The sequence below is a fragment of the Nelusetta ayraudi genome, unplaced genomic scaffold, assembly GCF_046127955.1.
Source record: "Nelusetta ayraudi isolate G7.1 ecotype Tasmania unplaced genomic scaffold, CSIRO-AGI_Nayr_v1 ptg000128l, whole genome shotgun sequence".
Taxonomy (NCBI): Eukaryota; Metazoa; Chordata; class Actinopteri; order Tetraodontiformes; family Monacanthidae; genus Nelusetta; species Nelusetta ayraudi.
Genome location: NW_027466178.1, coordinates 657,347 through 672,675, shown reverse-complemented (window position 1 = coordinate 672,675; position 15,329 = coordinate 657,347). Strand labels below are relative to the sequence as shown.

General features: G+C 44.7%; 1 protein-coding gene and 1 non-coding gene across 4 annotated transcripts; both read right to left on the bottom strand.

Annotated features, from left to right (window-relative positions):
- Positions 1-1,066: 1,066 nt before the first annotated feature.
- Positions 1,067-12,387, bottom strand: dtx4a (deltex 4, E3 ubiquitin ligase a). Of its 3 annotated transcripts, none has more exons than XM_076050585.1 (9): positions 11,904-12,387; positions 11,439-11,653; positions 8,608-9,817; positions 3,700-3,761; positions 3,400-3,561; positions 3,256-3,317; positions 2,819-3,139; positions 2,632-2,721; positions 1,067-2,518 (listed from the first exon to the last, which is right to left on the bottom strand). In XM_076050585.1, exons 2-9 carry the CDS (start codon positions 11,644-11,646, stop codon positions 2,288-2,290), a joined length of 2,346 nt encoding a protein of 781 aa, XP_075906700.1. In that variant the 5' UTR covers positions 11,647-11,653; positions 11,904-12,387; the 3' UTR covers positions 1,067-2,287. The 3 variants fall into 3 exon arrangements, with proteins under 3 accessions (XP_075906700.1, XP_075906701.1, XP_075906699.1); XM_076050586.1 differs by having other exon boundaries at positions 12,285-12,371; XM_076050584.1 differs by lacking the exon at positions 11,904-12,387 and having other exon boundaries at positions 11,439-11,850.
- A 491-nt stretch (positions 12,388-12,878) lies between these two features.
- Positions 12,879-12,950, bottom strand: trnaa-cgc (transfer RNA alanine (anticodon CGC)). Its single transcript has one exon. It is a non-coding gene; the product is annotated as a tRNA-Ala (tRNA).
- Positions 12,951-15,329: the final 2,379 nt, after the last annotated feature.

Sequence of the window (15,329 nt, the reverse complement as noted above, 5' to 3'; positions counted from 1 at the left end):
CATCGAAGACATTGTGTTGTTGTAGCCCTCCAACAGCATACGACGTTCTTGTCTGCCTTTTAAAATCACCATGAGCACAAGAAATAGGGTACACCTTATCTGCAAAGTAACACGTACATTATGAACTATCAGTCCATATCATAATGCTTTAATATGTCAATCGGAAGCAGCTGACCAGCTGAAAAGACTCTTTCCACCCCCTAGTGTTGGGAGGAGGACATGTTCCCGTCAATAATTCGAATTTCTCAGCTGCATGAATACGGGGACAAGGTGAGAACTCCGATTGGACGAGAAAACCGAATTATTGCTTAGTCCGATTAAGCTCTGCATGTAAACGCACTGACTGTCATCTGCATGTTAGAGCCTGGCCTGATTATACCCTCCCATCTGCTGCAGTATTTCTAATAACATTGAATTTGCTGTTTGGAAATAAATGGAGAAGGAAATCATCTGCATCTGACATGTGCAGTGTGAACGTGACGCTTTTGTTGTTCCTGAAAGCTGCTCTTTTAATCTTCACTGCTCAACTCTAATGAGATGTTGCTTTTTCAGAAGAACCTTTCTTGCGCTCTCTCTCTCTCTCTCTCTCTCTCTCTCTCTCTCTCTCTCTCTCTCTCTCTCTCTCACACACACACACACACACACACACACACACACACACACACACACACACACTCTCTCACAGAGTCTCAGTATCATGTCTACATTTTCTTGTGAATCCACTGTAATTGCACCTAATTATCTCTATTCATTTTTATTAATTCAAAGTAGAATAATCCAGACTACTAATCCAGGGGCCAGACTAATCCACAGATAAAGTGAGGAGACACCCAAATCCAAAAGTCAGTAACAAGAGCTGTAAGAGCTGTGTAACTTGCAGTTTTCAGAATTGGAAATGTATTGAATAGAGGGAGCAGTAAACTGTGTTAGCATCAGCCTCAGCAGCCCTGAGTGCTAGTCATCGTCAAGTGAAATCAGAAATTCTCATTAGATGATGAGATGTCAACATTTAGTTCAGTCAGTGTAGTTTGAACAGTTTGGCGAAAACATACAGTCTGGTTCCACTATTTGAATAATAGAAAAACTTTTAATGCAAATTTGTGCACGTTAAACACACATACAGTACAGTGCATACATAAAATATCATCAATGCTTTCAATGTTGGCCTACATTAGTTTGTCAGCACATGATCCTCCAACACAGCTCATCATAAATCTTACCCACACTATGGACCAAATGCAAACCCACAGGACCACTTTGGCTAAAGCCGACAGCAAGTTTGATGGCAATAAATCATTTGAAAGTGAAGCAATTTATAGAAAGAACCCAAATAATGGCCACTGATTTTAAAGATCAGACTAATGCATGACGCTGGTGTTGTTTGCCTTTGACCTACACAAAGATAGTTGCCACAAGCTGTTGAGTTCCTCTTGATCATTAATAGAAAGGTCTTTGTGGAGTTGAGCTCCGGCAGGAGGTCTTATCCAAGCTTCTGGGAAATTTACTCCTCCTTGGGGGGTTTGTTGTATTACAAGCCTCAGTAGATGTAGCTACACTAAAACGGAGATGGCTGCTCAGAATGTATCCATGCACCAATGGCAGAACACACCGCAATGTTGGAATGTTGAGGATTTTTTTTGTTTGTTTCTTTTAAAGAAAGCAGCTGAAAAAATAGAATTTAAAGTGCCAGTCAAACTCCAGTAGAGCATCAAGTTCTCCAAAACCTTCATCTGTCAAGTCACACTGAAAACAATGCAGAACAAAAATGTCGAAAAAATAAAAATAACAGAACTGAAATAGCATATAATAAACAAGTATTGATAGCATACGACAATAAAATTTTAATTGAGGAAAAAAGAAATCAAGATCTAAAAATAGGAATGTAATTCTGAAAACGAACCACTAGAGGTCAGCAAATATTCATGCTCAGATATCCAGTTAAACGCTTCAAATATTTATCCGCAGTGAATAGTTTTTGTCAAAACACTTCTGGTTCGCTTCCACGTGGCGGCAGTAGCGGCAGCAGCGATGCTAAACACCACTCATTCACTCAGTTACATTCTTGGTATAAAGTCTCACAGTAATAAATGTTTGTTTTCTTTTCATCTAGCAGTTGGTCTTAAGTGCCTTCCTCCTTTCTCCTTCAAGAGTTCTGTTGCCTGTGTGCGTTCCCTCCTCAGTGGTCCAAGTTCCACTGGTTGTTGATGATCTATACCCACCCACTCATGGACCCATTTCTACATCACTTGGTTCCTTGAGTGTCTCTGGTGTCTCCTGGTTCCTGGGCTCAGTCTCTCGGTAGGCACTCCTCCTCAGTGATGCCCTGAGCCTTCAGCTCCTCCAACACGTTGTCCAGGTGTCCGGGGTCCGGGTAACCATGGCCCGTCAGGTTGGAGCCAAACTCCGTCTTGTGGTGCACCTCATTCCAGATGACAGTGTCTGACTCACCGGTGGTGCTGGACGTACCCACAGAGAAGATGAGCCGCCGGTCCCACGCCACCAGGAGGAGACGCAGCACCTGACCCACAAGAGAGGGAAGTTGAGGCTTTAAACACAACATCTGGCTCATGTGGAGTTATGATGATCTAAACTACACGTCACTCTGAGCAGCAGACACACATTCTGGTTTACCTTGCGTCCCTTGTCACTGTCTGGCAGGTAACAGTGTCTGGGGAATCCTCGGGCAGTGAAAGGTTTTCCTGGATTTGGGTGCTCTGGGCCCTGAACAACGACAAGTCAAAGTTTGTCGCACAATTACACATTTGAAATCATTTGTTGAGGCTTATCATTTTAAAGCATCTATGGAACATAAAGGTACCTGGATGCCAGGAGGGATGTTGTAGATGATGCGGATGGTTTTGCAGTCGGGATGTCCTGGCAAAGAGTGGGGGATGACGTGGTACTCCACCTTGCCTGGAGGCTGATTGCCGGTCTTCACTCCGTAGATAGTCTTGCAGGTGGGGCACTGGAGGCTGCCGTCCTTATTGCCATTGTTGTACATGGCAACCAGGCACTGGAGGTGGTACTGGTGTCCACACTGAGCCATGCGGCCCACAGACTCAGCCCGCGATATTCCCCCCACGCCAGGGCCTTTGTAGCCTGATGGTCCAGCCAGAGCCTCCATGCAGATGGTGCAGTCCTGAGGAGCAACCACAACACCTGTTCACTTCAGAAAAATCTAATCCACTGTGAGGTGTTTCACTGTGGGGTGTTGGTGTGAGGAGTCATCAGCAGTCGTGAGTGACAAGCACTCACCTCCTCTGGTGGATTACGGACTTTCTGAAGATACCTCTTGACAACCTCCTCGGGAGTCTTGCCTGCAAGAAACAGGAAATACTGTCAGTTTAAGGTGCAACTTGCACAGGAAGGATACGCCCTGCATGGCAACAAAAAACGCACCTTTGCGGGCCTGTTTCTTGGTGGTCTTCCTGCAGCAGTGGCCCAGACCAGGCACTGGCTTGATGTCACTCTTGCTGACAGGTGGAGGGTGAAGCACCAGCTTCGGAGGTCTGGTCAGGCACACAGGAAGTCCTGCTGCGCTCATAAGAATCCCTGTGATGCCTGAAAACAGTGAAATAGAGGGGGGTTTGATCGCTGCACTAAAGCTAATCATTGGATAAAACAAGTCAACATCAATTGGCTCTTTAACATGTTACAGCATTTGATTGCAACTGATGAGTTCTGTGTGAGGACATTTACCAGCCAGTGCTGGGTGCACCGGGCTCGACCCATTCAGGTTCTTCACAGGAACTGTTGGCACTCTGAAAGACAACATGATAGCACACCTGTGTTCATCAGGAACTCACTAACACACTTCCTGGATCAAGTTCACAGTGAGCAGACCTGCTGAGTCACCTGCCAGACAGGGTTGTTTGTCTGTGTTAACAGGTTAAGGAGCTTTTGGCCGAGTCATGCTAGGAAACAGGGTTGTAGCCTCATTGTACTGACACAGTACTGGATGCCTGGAATTAGGATGCACATCTCTCCTGAGGAGACGTTGCACATGACAACTCAATCTATTTTAGTTTGTGTCGGACAACCAGTGGAATAAACAAGAGTGGAAAACAACTAATAAGCGTGACAAAGCTGAAAGTTTAGTATTTTGGAGTTTGGGAAATTCAAATTTTATGAAGCCAGAATGAGAAGTACAAGATGTTTTTTTTTTTTTTTTTTCAATTTACTATTTAAGTACAATAAATAAACTCCAAAAACATCCCTGCAATTCTTAACTTCTGTAATACTCAATCTTTGTGTTCTTAAAAAAAAAAACGAAAACAAAGACAAACAGCCAGTAAATATTTCCCTCTCTTCAACCATGTGTACTTACGGTCTGCCAGTTTTGATAATTGTCATATTTCCTTCCTGCTCAAAAGGATGCAAAGCTGTAGAAACAAGTGTTTTAATATTCCACGGCTCCTTAGCGGCGGCTCTGTCCTGCTCTGTGACGGTGCTGCAGGTGTGGCACCTCCGTCCGTGCTCTCCTTTTATAGGGCTAATCCACCTGCTGCCATCTGTTGAGCTCTGCTTGGAGGCCAGAGATGCAGGATTAGCCCTCACTTGCTACATTACACTGCCATAAGGCTGACCGGCTGCACTGTGACGTACAATCTTGGCACCTGTGCACCAAATATATCTTTTAAGTGCCAAGTCAGTTTCCTTTAACATAATATTTTTTTCCAACCTGCAAAAGTTCTGTGTAAATAGTCTCATGGTGTGTTTGTTAGCAGAGTGATAAAAAATGGATAATGGAGATCCGGTTGGTGGGAAATTTAGATTTGTAACTTAAAGGTCCCATATTTTCCCAGTTTTTCTTTCATCTAATACTCCAACACAACAGCCTTAATAGATTTCCCCAAAAATATTGATAAAAACTCCAGAAAATATAATATTTAACCCTCTGTTAACCGCCTAGTAGCATCCTCCTAAAAGTGATGCTTTGTTTGATCTTCCACAAAAATATGAAAATAGTTCCAAGGCAGTTTCAGAGGAGCCATCGCTAACCTGAAGAGGTATCATTGCCCCTCGTAACAACACAGACATCTAATTTCCACAACTACATGTTCAGCAAACACACTCTGAGAAGTGGAGGAAACAGAAGAACTGGTGGACTTCCCTTCTTCTGGGGTGGGGTTCACAAGGTGGTGGGAGACAGATTGTTGCTAGAAAATATTGGTGAAGTGAATCTGAAATAATTCTCACCTCTTTTAGGGGGATTATAAAAAAATACATTTATTTTAATGTTTTGTTTTGGGGTTGTTGTTTTTTTTAAGATTTATAAAGTCATATAACTGAAAGTTTAGATTTGCGTTATCAGTCTTATTCAAACAAATGCCCGATCCAAAACATATATAAATACAATAACAATAATACTTTAAACGTTTTGGTAAATAAACAACAACTACAACAACAAAAATGGACGATCTGTATTTCTATACAAGACAACATTTTTCAAAAGATTGAACAAGTCATCTAATCTGTTCTTTGGTTAAAAATGGTGCTGTAACCAAATAAACAAGACAGTGAAAAAACAACAGTTACTGTCATGTACTGTCCTTGTACCTGTAAATCTGATTACACCTCACCTGGGCACTATATTTGCTCATTGACAAACACAACGTTACGTCAACAGCCTGCATACGTGCCTGTCGTGATGGAACCTGAGTGTGGAGCCTCTGACCTACATTTGAGTGGAGAGCAGGAAAACGTGAAGGATATGATGACGTAGAAGGAAAGAAGGGAGAGAGAGACAGAGAAAGGCAGGAGGGTGATGGAGACCAGTTATTCTGATCCTGGATGATCAGAATCACCTGACAGCAGCAGCCATCTGGGCTGCTGGAGGACAGACTGCAGCGCACTGAGCTGCAGCAGATGGACCTCACAATCACAACACGTGATGAGAACTGCACAACAACGCAACAGGTAAGATAGAAGTATGTTTCCGTTGTTTCAAACACAGTGCAGGGAGAGGAGCACAACAGGTGTGAGCGGATCAATCGGCAGCTCTCTTCACTGTCATATTCTGGCACTCCTTATTCAAAAACCAAATAAACTCTCCAAACATCACAGCAACAACAAATGATCTTGATATTAGCACTGGCACAACAGAATATTAAAAACGGGTTGTTCACAGAAAATGTGTGTGATTTGTGCTTCAGTAATGTTGCCATCTGCCTAATTATTGTTGTGAAATTACAACATGTGTGTGGCAGTTATTATTTTTGTTAAGAATACTTTATTATAATTATTGAATTATTGTTAGTATTGTACCTTGGTCAACTTTCTTACCCTAAACAAAATGTTTAATATTTGTTTCCAGTCATATTTTAATTTTAAAACATTACATTGACAAGTATTTTAAAATTAACAAAGTGTAATCATATATCGACAGCTTGCAAATATAAAAAGCTTAAACATGGCTGAGACAAAAAAAGAATAACCACATCGGCACCTTCCACAACGAAGGAAGGTGATGCTATTGAAAATTACAGTCAGTTTTGTACCTTCTAAACACAGGCAAATTCACTGCTCACTGGGTTCAGTGATTCAGCTGCTATAATGGAAATGGAACTGAAAATTGAAATGGAAATAAAATTAAAAAAAATACCCAAGCAGAGTAGTTGAACTGCTATTAGTAAAACTAGTGGAAGTACCAGTAGTAAAACTAGTGGAAAAGCACCCAATGTATCGTCACAAAAACAGTTCTCAGTCATTAGTTCATCAAATGGACAAAAAAAGAAAACTAAAATTGATTAAAAAACCTGTTATTTTACTGTTATGTACTATTTACTATTAGAAATAAAAAAAAAAAAACTGAACAACAAAAGCTGTTTGCAGCATTTTTTGAAAAAATATTTGGAAATGTAAAGGGCCAGTTAAATAAGTTAGAGAGAGCAGTAACATCAAGAGCAGTTCTTGTAACACGTGCTAGTGGGATTGAATGGAGTTTGCGGTAGTAAATTGACGACAGCAGGAGGACTGAATGAAGATGAAGTGAAAAACAAGCTGTGTGTGTGAGAGAGAGAGAGAGAGAGAGATAGAGAGAGGAGGGCGAGCAGCAGCTGTGGATTGGTGGAGGTGAGAGGTGGGATGAGGGATTCTCTTGATCCCTGATGCCTGCAGCATTACTGTGACAGCAGGTGAGAGCACCTGCTGCCACACATTTGACACTGGGTCAACTCACACCAATCACCTGACACAAGGGAGATGGGTGAGAATTGCCAGGGAGGAATATTGAGCCAGTGCTGTTAGCCAGCAATGCCAGTGAGTGTTTAGCAGGGATGATATAATAGCACTTATGTGTGGGCAAGCTTGCGCTGAGTCATGCAGAAATCATATTTACCATGTGGATATTGATTACGACAAAAAACGTGTTAAAAAAAAAATTCACTTAAGCCTGCGTAGAAAACACAATGTAAGTGTGAGGAGGACTTAAACAGCTCAGACTGACAAACAAAAGCTTTGCAAAAAGACACAGGGCTGCTGACTAGCGCCCTCTGGCTGTCATATACCACCAAGCATGGCAAATAAAAGCATGACACAACACTGAAAAAAAAATAATATGAGATATGCGAAGGTCGCTATTAATAATGTAAAATAAGTGTGTCTGTTTCCATGTGTGTTCACAGCCCCTGTTGCACAAGGGTTTCTAGACTGCACAGTGTTTTTTTTTCTTTTTTTAAATAATGCTTTGAGTGAGGTTTGGGTCACAAAACCAAAGCTGTAGGTTGTACTGATTTGAATGAAAAGAAAACATTTGAAAAGTTTACAAAACAGAAATGCAAATTAATTGTGTTTCCATCAAGTTGCTGGAGGTGATGAACTCTGCCAACACATCATCACATGACTGCAATGATATGCGAAAGAAAGCTTCTCAACTAATAAACAAAACTGGCAGTCACTCTTGAAATGCACAACATCACTATTTGATATCAAGCGAGCATTTTTGTAGAATTTATATTCTGTTTGGGATATTGTTGGTCTCCTTGTGCTTGTTGTTGCTTGTTTTTCGAGAAAGTAGTGAGACGCCATGAAGTTAAAAAGCTATCATGAGTTACACAACTATTTGTGAATTTACACCTTTCTTTTTGCTCATGTCAAAAACACCTAAAGTGAAGATGATTTTTTTTTTTTGTGAATTTCTTTTCTCCAGAATTTTGTTGTATCTGGCGACCTAAAATCTGGCCTACAGGGTCAATATATTTGGCCCACGAGGTCTGTACAAAATCACTACTAGCACTGGCCCGCTGCTATTATACAGGGCATGTAGTGCTGCTACCACAAATCCCAGAATGCTCTGATCGATCAGGACAGGACGTTCATTGAAGGATATTACTATTATTACTTCATTGGTTTATTGTTGTTGTAGTTTTGAATGTATTATTAGAGATAATTACAGATTTTGCATGTGTGCAAAAGTTATTGTTTGTATTGTATGAAGCTATGAAGCTTTGTTTGTTCCACATTCAGGTTGTTTGGGTCCATGTAAAAAGGTTCACCGTACTATCTGGAGGAAGATTTTGTTCAATAAATATCAGTGTTGGGCCGAGACTTTGTCCAAGTTTGACATTTTGGCCTCACTAAGTGTTTGAATTTGACCCGTCCACTCACCCAGATGCGATGAGGGCTCGAGACTGAGCCATGGCGATGCGCTGCAGCGCTGGTCTGCTCAGCCCTGCCAGGCTGGACCTGGGCGGTAGAGGGGCAGCACTGGACACGGGGCCCAGGACCCGGGCGGAGGGCGACGGTGTGCAAGTGGAGGCAGAGGTGGAGATGAGAGGGAGAGAGCCAGGAGGGGGCGCTGTCGAGGAGGCACAGGCCACCGACAGAGAGGAGGAGGGTGTGGAGGAGGTGGTGGCCAGAGGGGCTATGGGGTTTGAGACGGCTGAGAGAGCGGGGGGCGGCGGCGGAGGGGGCGGGGGAAGAGCAGGGGGAGGGGGCCGGCTGGAGGAGATGGACAGGGTGGAGGTGGCCGAGCCCAGCAGGGAGAGGGAGTGGGTGAAGCCCAGGCTAGCAGTGCTCAGGGTACCTGGGTAGAGGCCCATGCCTCCAGGGTTAGCGTTAGCATTAGGGTTAGCACTTCCAGGGTGCGCAGTTCCGGGGCCCAACCCCCCCCCACTGAAGCCGCCCATGGTCGGACCCCCAGTGATGGTGGACGACGTCCTGTGGGGGGAATAGGAGCCGCGTGACAGGGAGGGAGGGCGCGGCAGGGTCAGCCAGGTGGACCCCCCCAACATGGGCTGGCTGTTCACCTTGGGACTGGGTGGCTTGTTGTGAGGGGGTCTGCGGCCCAGGGTGTGAGCGGCTGCCACGGCCCCTGGCTTGAGGCTGAGCAGCAGCAGGCACTGCTGGCAGGAGCAGGGCGCTCCCAGCGAGGTGACGGCCGAGGCGGGCAGCGCCCCGCTGGGATAGGCGCTGCCGCTGGTCCTGGCCCCGACACCCACCCCCACTCCCGACACATCCACCCCTCCCAGCAACCCTGCGTGGCTGGGCCAAGCCGTGGGCCCCCAGGCCTGCTGGGAGCGGGGCGGGGGTCCCGCCACCAGCGGATAGGCCAGGTCGCAGCGGCGCTGGATGCGGCGGCAGCGCTGCGTCTGCCCGTTGATCTGTGTCATGTTGTCCAGGTCGATGAGGTAGCAGAAGCCCAGCGGCGCCAGGTCCAGCCAGGGCTGCTGGCGCTCGCGGGCCGCCTGGATGGCCACGCCCACAACCGTGTCGTACGGCGTCCAGCTGCCGGCGTCGTTCTCCCACTCCCACAGCCAACCCTGAGCCGGAGCCGAGGTGGGCTCGTAGAGGCTGCGGCGCACTGGTCGGAGGGTGCCTGGGTTCGGGGGTAGGTGAGGGTCGGGGGGGGGAGTAGGAGGGGACAGGGGACAATGCAACACACATATGAGTACTGATACTGAACGCTCATTGTAGAAGATGTTTATGGCTTGTGTTCTTAATTGCGAGACATTATCCATCCATCCATCCATACTTCTGCTGCTTTATCTACAGTTTAAGTGGGAAGTCTTGGGAGCTACAGTCATAGCAGAGACACCCAGACCTCCCTGGCCCCAGTCACCTCCTCCGCCTCATCCAGTGGCACCCCAAGGTGTTCCCAGGTCAGCCAAGAGACCTAGTCCTCCATCCTGGGTCTTCTTCAGGGTGTCCTCTCAGTGGGACAGAACACCTCTCCAGGGAGGTGTCCAGGAGGCATCCCAAACAGAGTCTCAGGGTGACCCAGCTCCTCACTCTGTCCCTGAGAGTGACCCAGCTCCTCACCCTGAGCTCCTCACCCTGTCCCTGAGGGTGCCCTAGCTCAGCCACCCTATGGAGGAAACTCATTTTAGCCACTGGTATCTGTGATTCGTTATTTTGGTCATGACTGTGTGATATCAGCTGCAAACAATACAATATACCAACGAGTGGACCTGAGATGAAGTGACCAGTGTGGCTACATCCACCGTACACAAGCCGACTGCAACCCCCAACAAATTCAACATGTCTGTGTTTGCTTGCTAAGAATTTGGGCAAACAGGTTTCCCCTGGTAACAGCACAAGCTGTTCTGAATTCTGATTGGCTGGCAGCCTCGATCCGACCAAAAGCTGGCTCTGTTTGCTTTCCCAGGGAGTCCAGAGGAACTCCACAAAGTCTTCACACTGTAAAAGCCTCCGTGTCTGTGAGTTTGTGTGTGTGTGTGTGTGTATGAAACACAAAGGGGAGAGACAATATTTCTGGCAGATGATGAACTTCGATTTGTAAATGATGGACAATGGACTTTGCACGTAAACAACTTAGAGTTATCCGTTTTAAAAGCCTCTTATGCTGAAACAATATGGTTTCTTTGAGACTGTACAGCATTTGTGACACAAAACAAAGGAGCACTTCATTCATAAAATCTGCCACAGTCGACCCCATTTAATGACTGACCTCAGACTGAAATTCCTTGGCACCCTCTCCTCCTCTCTGTCCCCACTGGGGCACCCAGCCTGGGCCCAGCCACCACAACCTCTCACCTCCTCATTTCCTCCTCTGCTGCCTTTGAGAAACAAGCTGTACAAAGGCTCTTGTCAGCTGCTGTGGATGGAGGGACGTCTGAACCAAAGTTACACATCTAACAATCCACCTTTGTGCCTCTTTGAGGGAGTCTTGGTATGAGAGGCTGCAAACTATATGCAAAGCCACACCAGACAACTTTGAAATCATATCATATCTTCCCCATTAACCTTTCAAACTGAATGCAGTCTGAGAGCAGATTAGAAACACTGCTGTGATGAAAAGAAATACCCCTCCGCAGCAAAACACCTCCAGGAAGGCATCAACTCCTGCAGCAGCATCACCACCAAGCCCACAATTCATACACACGAGCAATAAAACGGGCCTCCACCTCGAGTCCAACAGCACTCCCACACCTCCTCCTCGTCCTCCTCCTCCTCCTCCGCTTGCTCCTTCTTCTCACCTGTGTCTTGTCGGAACTGGTGCATGGAAAGCAAATCGATGATGTAGGGCGAGAGGCGTGAGTCCACCTGGCCGAGGACGACGCTAGCGCAGCGAGGCTGGCTGCGGATCACCGCCTCGATGTGGTGACACACGGCCGGGCTGTAGGGCCGCCAGCGAGCACGCTCGTTCAGCCATTCCCACACCACCACGGCCGAGGCTACGAACATCCTAGACCTGCAAAAATAAAAATTGGTGATAATGATGATGATGGTGATGATGATTTTGGTGATCATGGTGATGGTGATGATGATGGTGGTATTCACAGATTCCCTGCAGCTGCTGCTGCTGCTGCTGCATCCATCTTGTTCCAACAGTTAGGATGAGCAGCATCCTATCTCTCACTGGTAACAGTAACAGCATTTTTTTTTTTTTATCATTTTTTTTTTTTTTTTTTTTTAGGATGACACCGCGTGCACAGCGTTACCTGTCATGTTTGCAGTCAGTCTGCGTTACGCCGCGAGTGTACGGTCCGGCGGTGCGGTGATCGCGCGAGGCGCTTTGGAGAGCGAAAGAGTCGCGCGCAACGCTTGCATTTTACTCCCCGTGCAGATGATGATGATGAGTGACGTCGACCGAAATCATTTTCTTCTCCGGCATAATCAAGTTAGGATGAGAAGACGGAACAGCACCGCGGAGAGAGGCTTGAGCGGCGGCTCGTGACGTGGGAGACGGTGACAGGAGGGTTATTTCCGGGGGAAAGTCTCGGCGCGTGTTTAGTGTTTGGACCGCTGAGAAACAACCAGACACCGAGGATGTAATAACTATCTAATAACTACCTAACAACTATCTAATAACTAGCATTTACCGCTGTGATGCGCTCCAGTTCAGACGCTCCTGTGAAGAAGACTGAGGCTCGGTGATCCATCTGACTTCTGTCTGCAGCAGGTGGAATAGAATAGAATAGAATACAATACAATACAATAGAGCGCCTATATTAATCCCACAGTGGCGACATTTGCATAATTACAGCAACTGTATATTACAACAACAAAAAAATGTGTAAACCTATATGAATTAAAAAGAAATAGGAGAATGAAAATAAAAATAAAATATTTGAAGGGTATACAAAAAAAAAAAAAAAAAAATACGTGTAGCTCTCACCGCTGCTGGACACACATGATTGATTTGACCGGCGAATATTTGACATTTGCGCTGCGTGAACACGCCCACGAACTCGGGAGCTTCGTTTAGCCAATCAGATTCAAGCAGATGAAAGGTTCAGCCAATAGAAGCGTCTTCTGTCTGGTTCGCTGGTTGCCTTCTGTGCGGCGCTACTAGTGTATGATTCCTATTCAAATAATTGCTACCGTGTTAACAGCTAAAATAAACCATCGTCCCTAGCAGTCGTTTTTCCTTCTAACGAGGGTTATAAAAGAACACAATCTAACCATAAAATGTGTGGAGATGCCGGGGATTGAACCCGGGACCTCATACATGCGAAGCATGCGCTCTACCACTGAGCTACATCCCCATTGGACAGGTACCGAGGTGGACCAGTATTAGTACGTGATACAGAGACAAGCAGACGTCAGGGTAAACGGAATTCTAACATTTAACATTTAATGTTATATCACAGCCTTTATAATGTTTTATAACTTTTGTTTTAACTCCATTAGTTTCCTTTCCCTGCTTGTATTGCTCTGTAAGGTCTGTCGTATCTTGTGCCAAACGTCGTAAATCACAGTATAGGAAAACAGACATCATGCGGTTGCTATGCGGTCCCACTGTGCCCAATGGGTTGTTCCTCTTCACCGCTCTCAAATGGCTCCACTCCATTTCCGCAATCTGGATATACACTCAAGAGCGGTAAAGACACAAAGTCAGACAAACGTAGACAGAAACTGAAAAACTGAATGCACACTGAAACTTTTACTCTTTTTTTTTTTATGCTTAATGCCAGTTGTCACATCGCATGTCACAATTTACATTTTAAAGAAACATCAAAATGAACTGGCGCTAAGCCAAACAAACTATTATGTCTTTGTTGGAATAATAATTAAAAAAAAAAAAAAAAAAAAAATGTTAGAAACAGCTCTTGGTTGTGTTGATCAGTTTGATAAGATGAGATTTCTGACAGCGTGAAATACCACCAATGGACACATTAACATGATATTTGACATTCCAGGAGGAAAGCGACATACATGTGTATTGTACACTTTTTCATACATTTCACATGACATTTCTTTACATTACATTTTTCTAATAACCTTTCACTGATCACTTTTCAAAAGTATTTTACAACCTCTAACCTGATAAACCACTACTAAAGGTAGTGAGTGACCTGTGATTCATTCTAACCTTAAAGTTGTGTCACATCATTGACTTCAGCCATCTGCTCCTCAGACCAGATGGCACTTCCAGAGAACTGCTTTAAATCAATTGCTAATTCAGCACTTCCACCCGCGTCACCTTTTCTTTCTTCACCTCGTTCTTTTTCCACTCTCTCCTCCGTGGCCTCAGTCTCCTCTGGCTGACCCATCAGTCTGGCATCGTCACCAGCCTCTGAACCAGAATCATCTGCTGACGTGCCACTATCTCTGCTCACTGTGTCGCTGCACTGTTCCTCCTCCCCCTCCTCCTCCTCACTTCCCTCGCTACCACCTCTCTCCATCTCTCCCTCCTCATCATGGATGTCCTGCATTTCTTCTCCGCTCTTGTCCGAGTCGCCGCTGTGCCACAGCTGGATTCCAAGACGTGTTCCCACAGCCAGTGCAACACCTCTCACCTGATCCCTCACTCCGCCTTCCTTGTACACCATGCGCCGGATGGTGTACTGTCCATTTGCTTGCTGGTTCAGCTTCTTGTACAAGTAAACCAACAGAACAAGTAAAACTAAAAGGAACACAGAAAGGATCGCTACTGTCACTTTAGGCGATGATGATGAACCCATGCCTGAAGAAAAAAAAAAAACAGAGTCCAAAGTGAGATTTAGTGGTCACTCTTTAGCTGATTCATTCATGTTTGGCGGTAGTTCTATCCATTAAAACAGCTTGACCCAGTTAAGGACATTGTAGGCCAGTATATTGGCTTGACTGAAACTCAAAAGACACCAAACATAGACCTACTTCTGCAAAACACAGCAAAAAGAAAAAGTGTGATTTAAAAAAAAAAAAAAAAAGCTGGTAACTTGTAGTGAATTTTGTATGTGTTATCTAAATAAAACAGAGTTAATTCAAATGCAACTGTTGTCGGTTTATTCTACTGGGAGGGTGTTTCCAAACAGCTTTAGATGTTACTGTTTCATGTTTTTTTAATGTGTATTATCAGTCTTAATGTTCTCTATCTTAAAAAGGAAAGAGAAAGGGAGAAAGAATGCCATGTTACAGTTTGATAGAGATGCTAGAACTTGTACATGTTTCACTTAGCATTGCAGGTCTCAAGTCACCATTTCCGGTTGTAGGGCCACCTAAATCCTCTTAGAAAACACTAAATCCTACAATATTGAGGCTGATCTCATTAAAAGCTATATACTGTACCTTAGAAAATGTCTGTAAGTAGCTCCTGTTGGTCGGCAATTGAGATGCAGTGACAATTCTTGCAGTCAAACTCTTTCTCAGTCAACCTCTCAAAGCTATGCTGTGGTTTTCACAAGGACGGGACCCATTGAAAAATCTATGGTTAAAACCTAAAACAATTAAAAAAAAGTTAAAATAACATGAATACATTTAAAACCAAGCCTTGGCATGAATGTAAATAAGACTTTAATTTGCATAAAAATGATACATTCTCTTACAATAAAGGATTTGATTAATGAGTTTCTAAAATTTATTTTAAGATTATATGAGCTCTGGCTGAATTGTCACACCAAACAGTAAAAAACTGATGAAGCAGAACGCATGCACTGTCTTTA

Excerpts from the sequence above, each read along its gene's own strand:
- dtx4a (XM_076050584.1), bottom strand. The coding sequence starts at position 11,712 with ATGATCACCAAAATCATCATCACCATCATCATCATTATCACCAATTTT. Across the intron at positions 3,762-8,607 it reads CGAGCCCTCATCGCATCTGG|AGTGCCAACAGTTCCTGTGA; the intron begins GTGAGTGGACGG and ends GTTGTCTTTCAG. Across the intron at positions 3,318-3,399 it reads CAAGAAACAGGCCCGCAAAG|GCAAGACTCCCGAGGAGGTT; the intron begins GTGCGTTTTTTG and ends TGTTTCTTGCAG.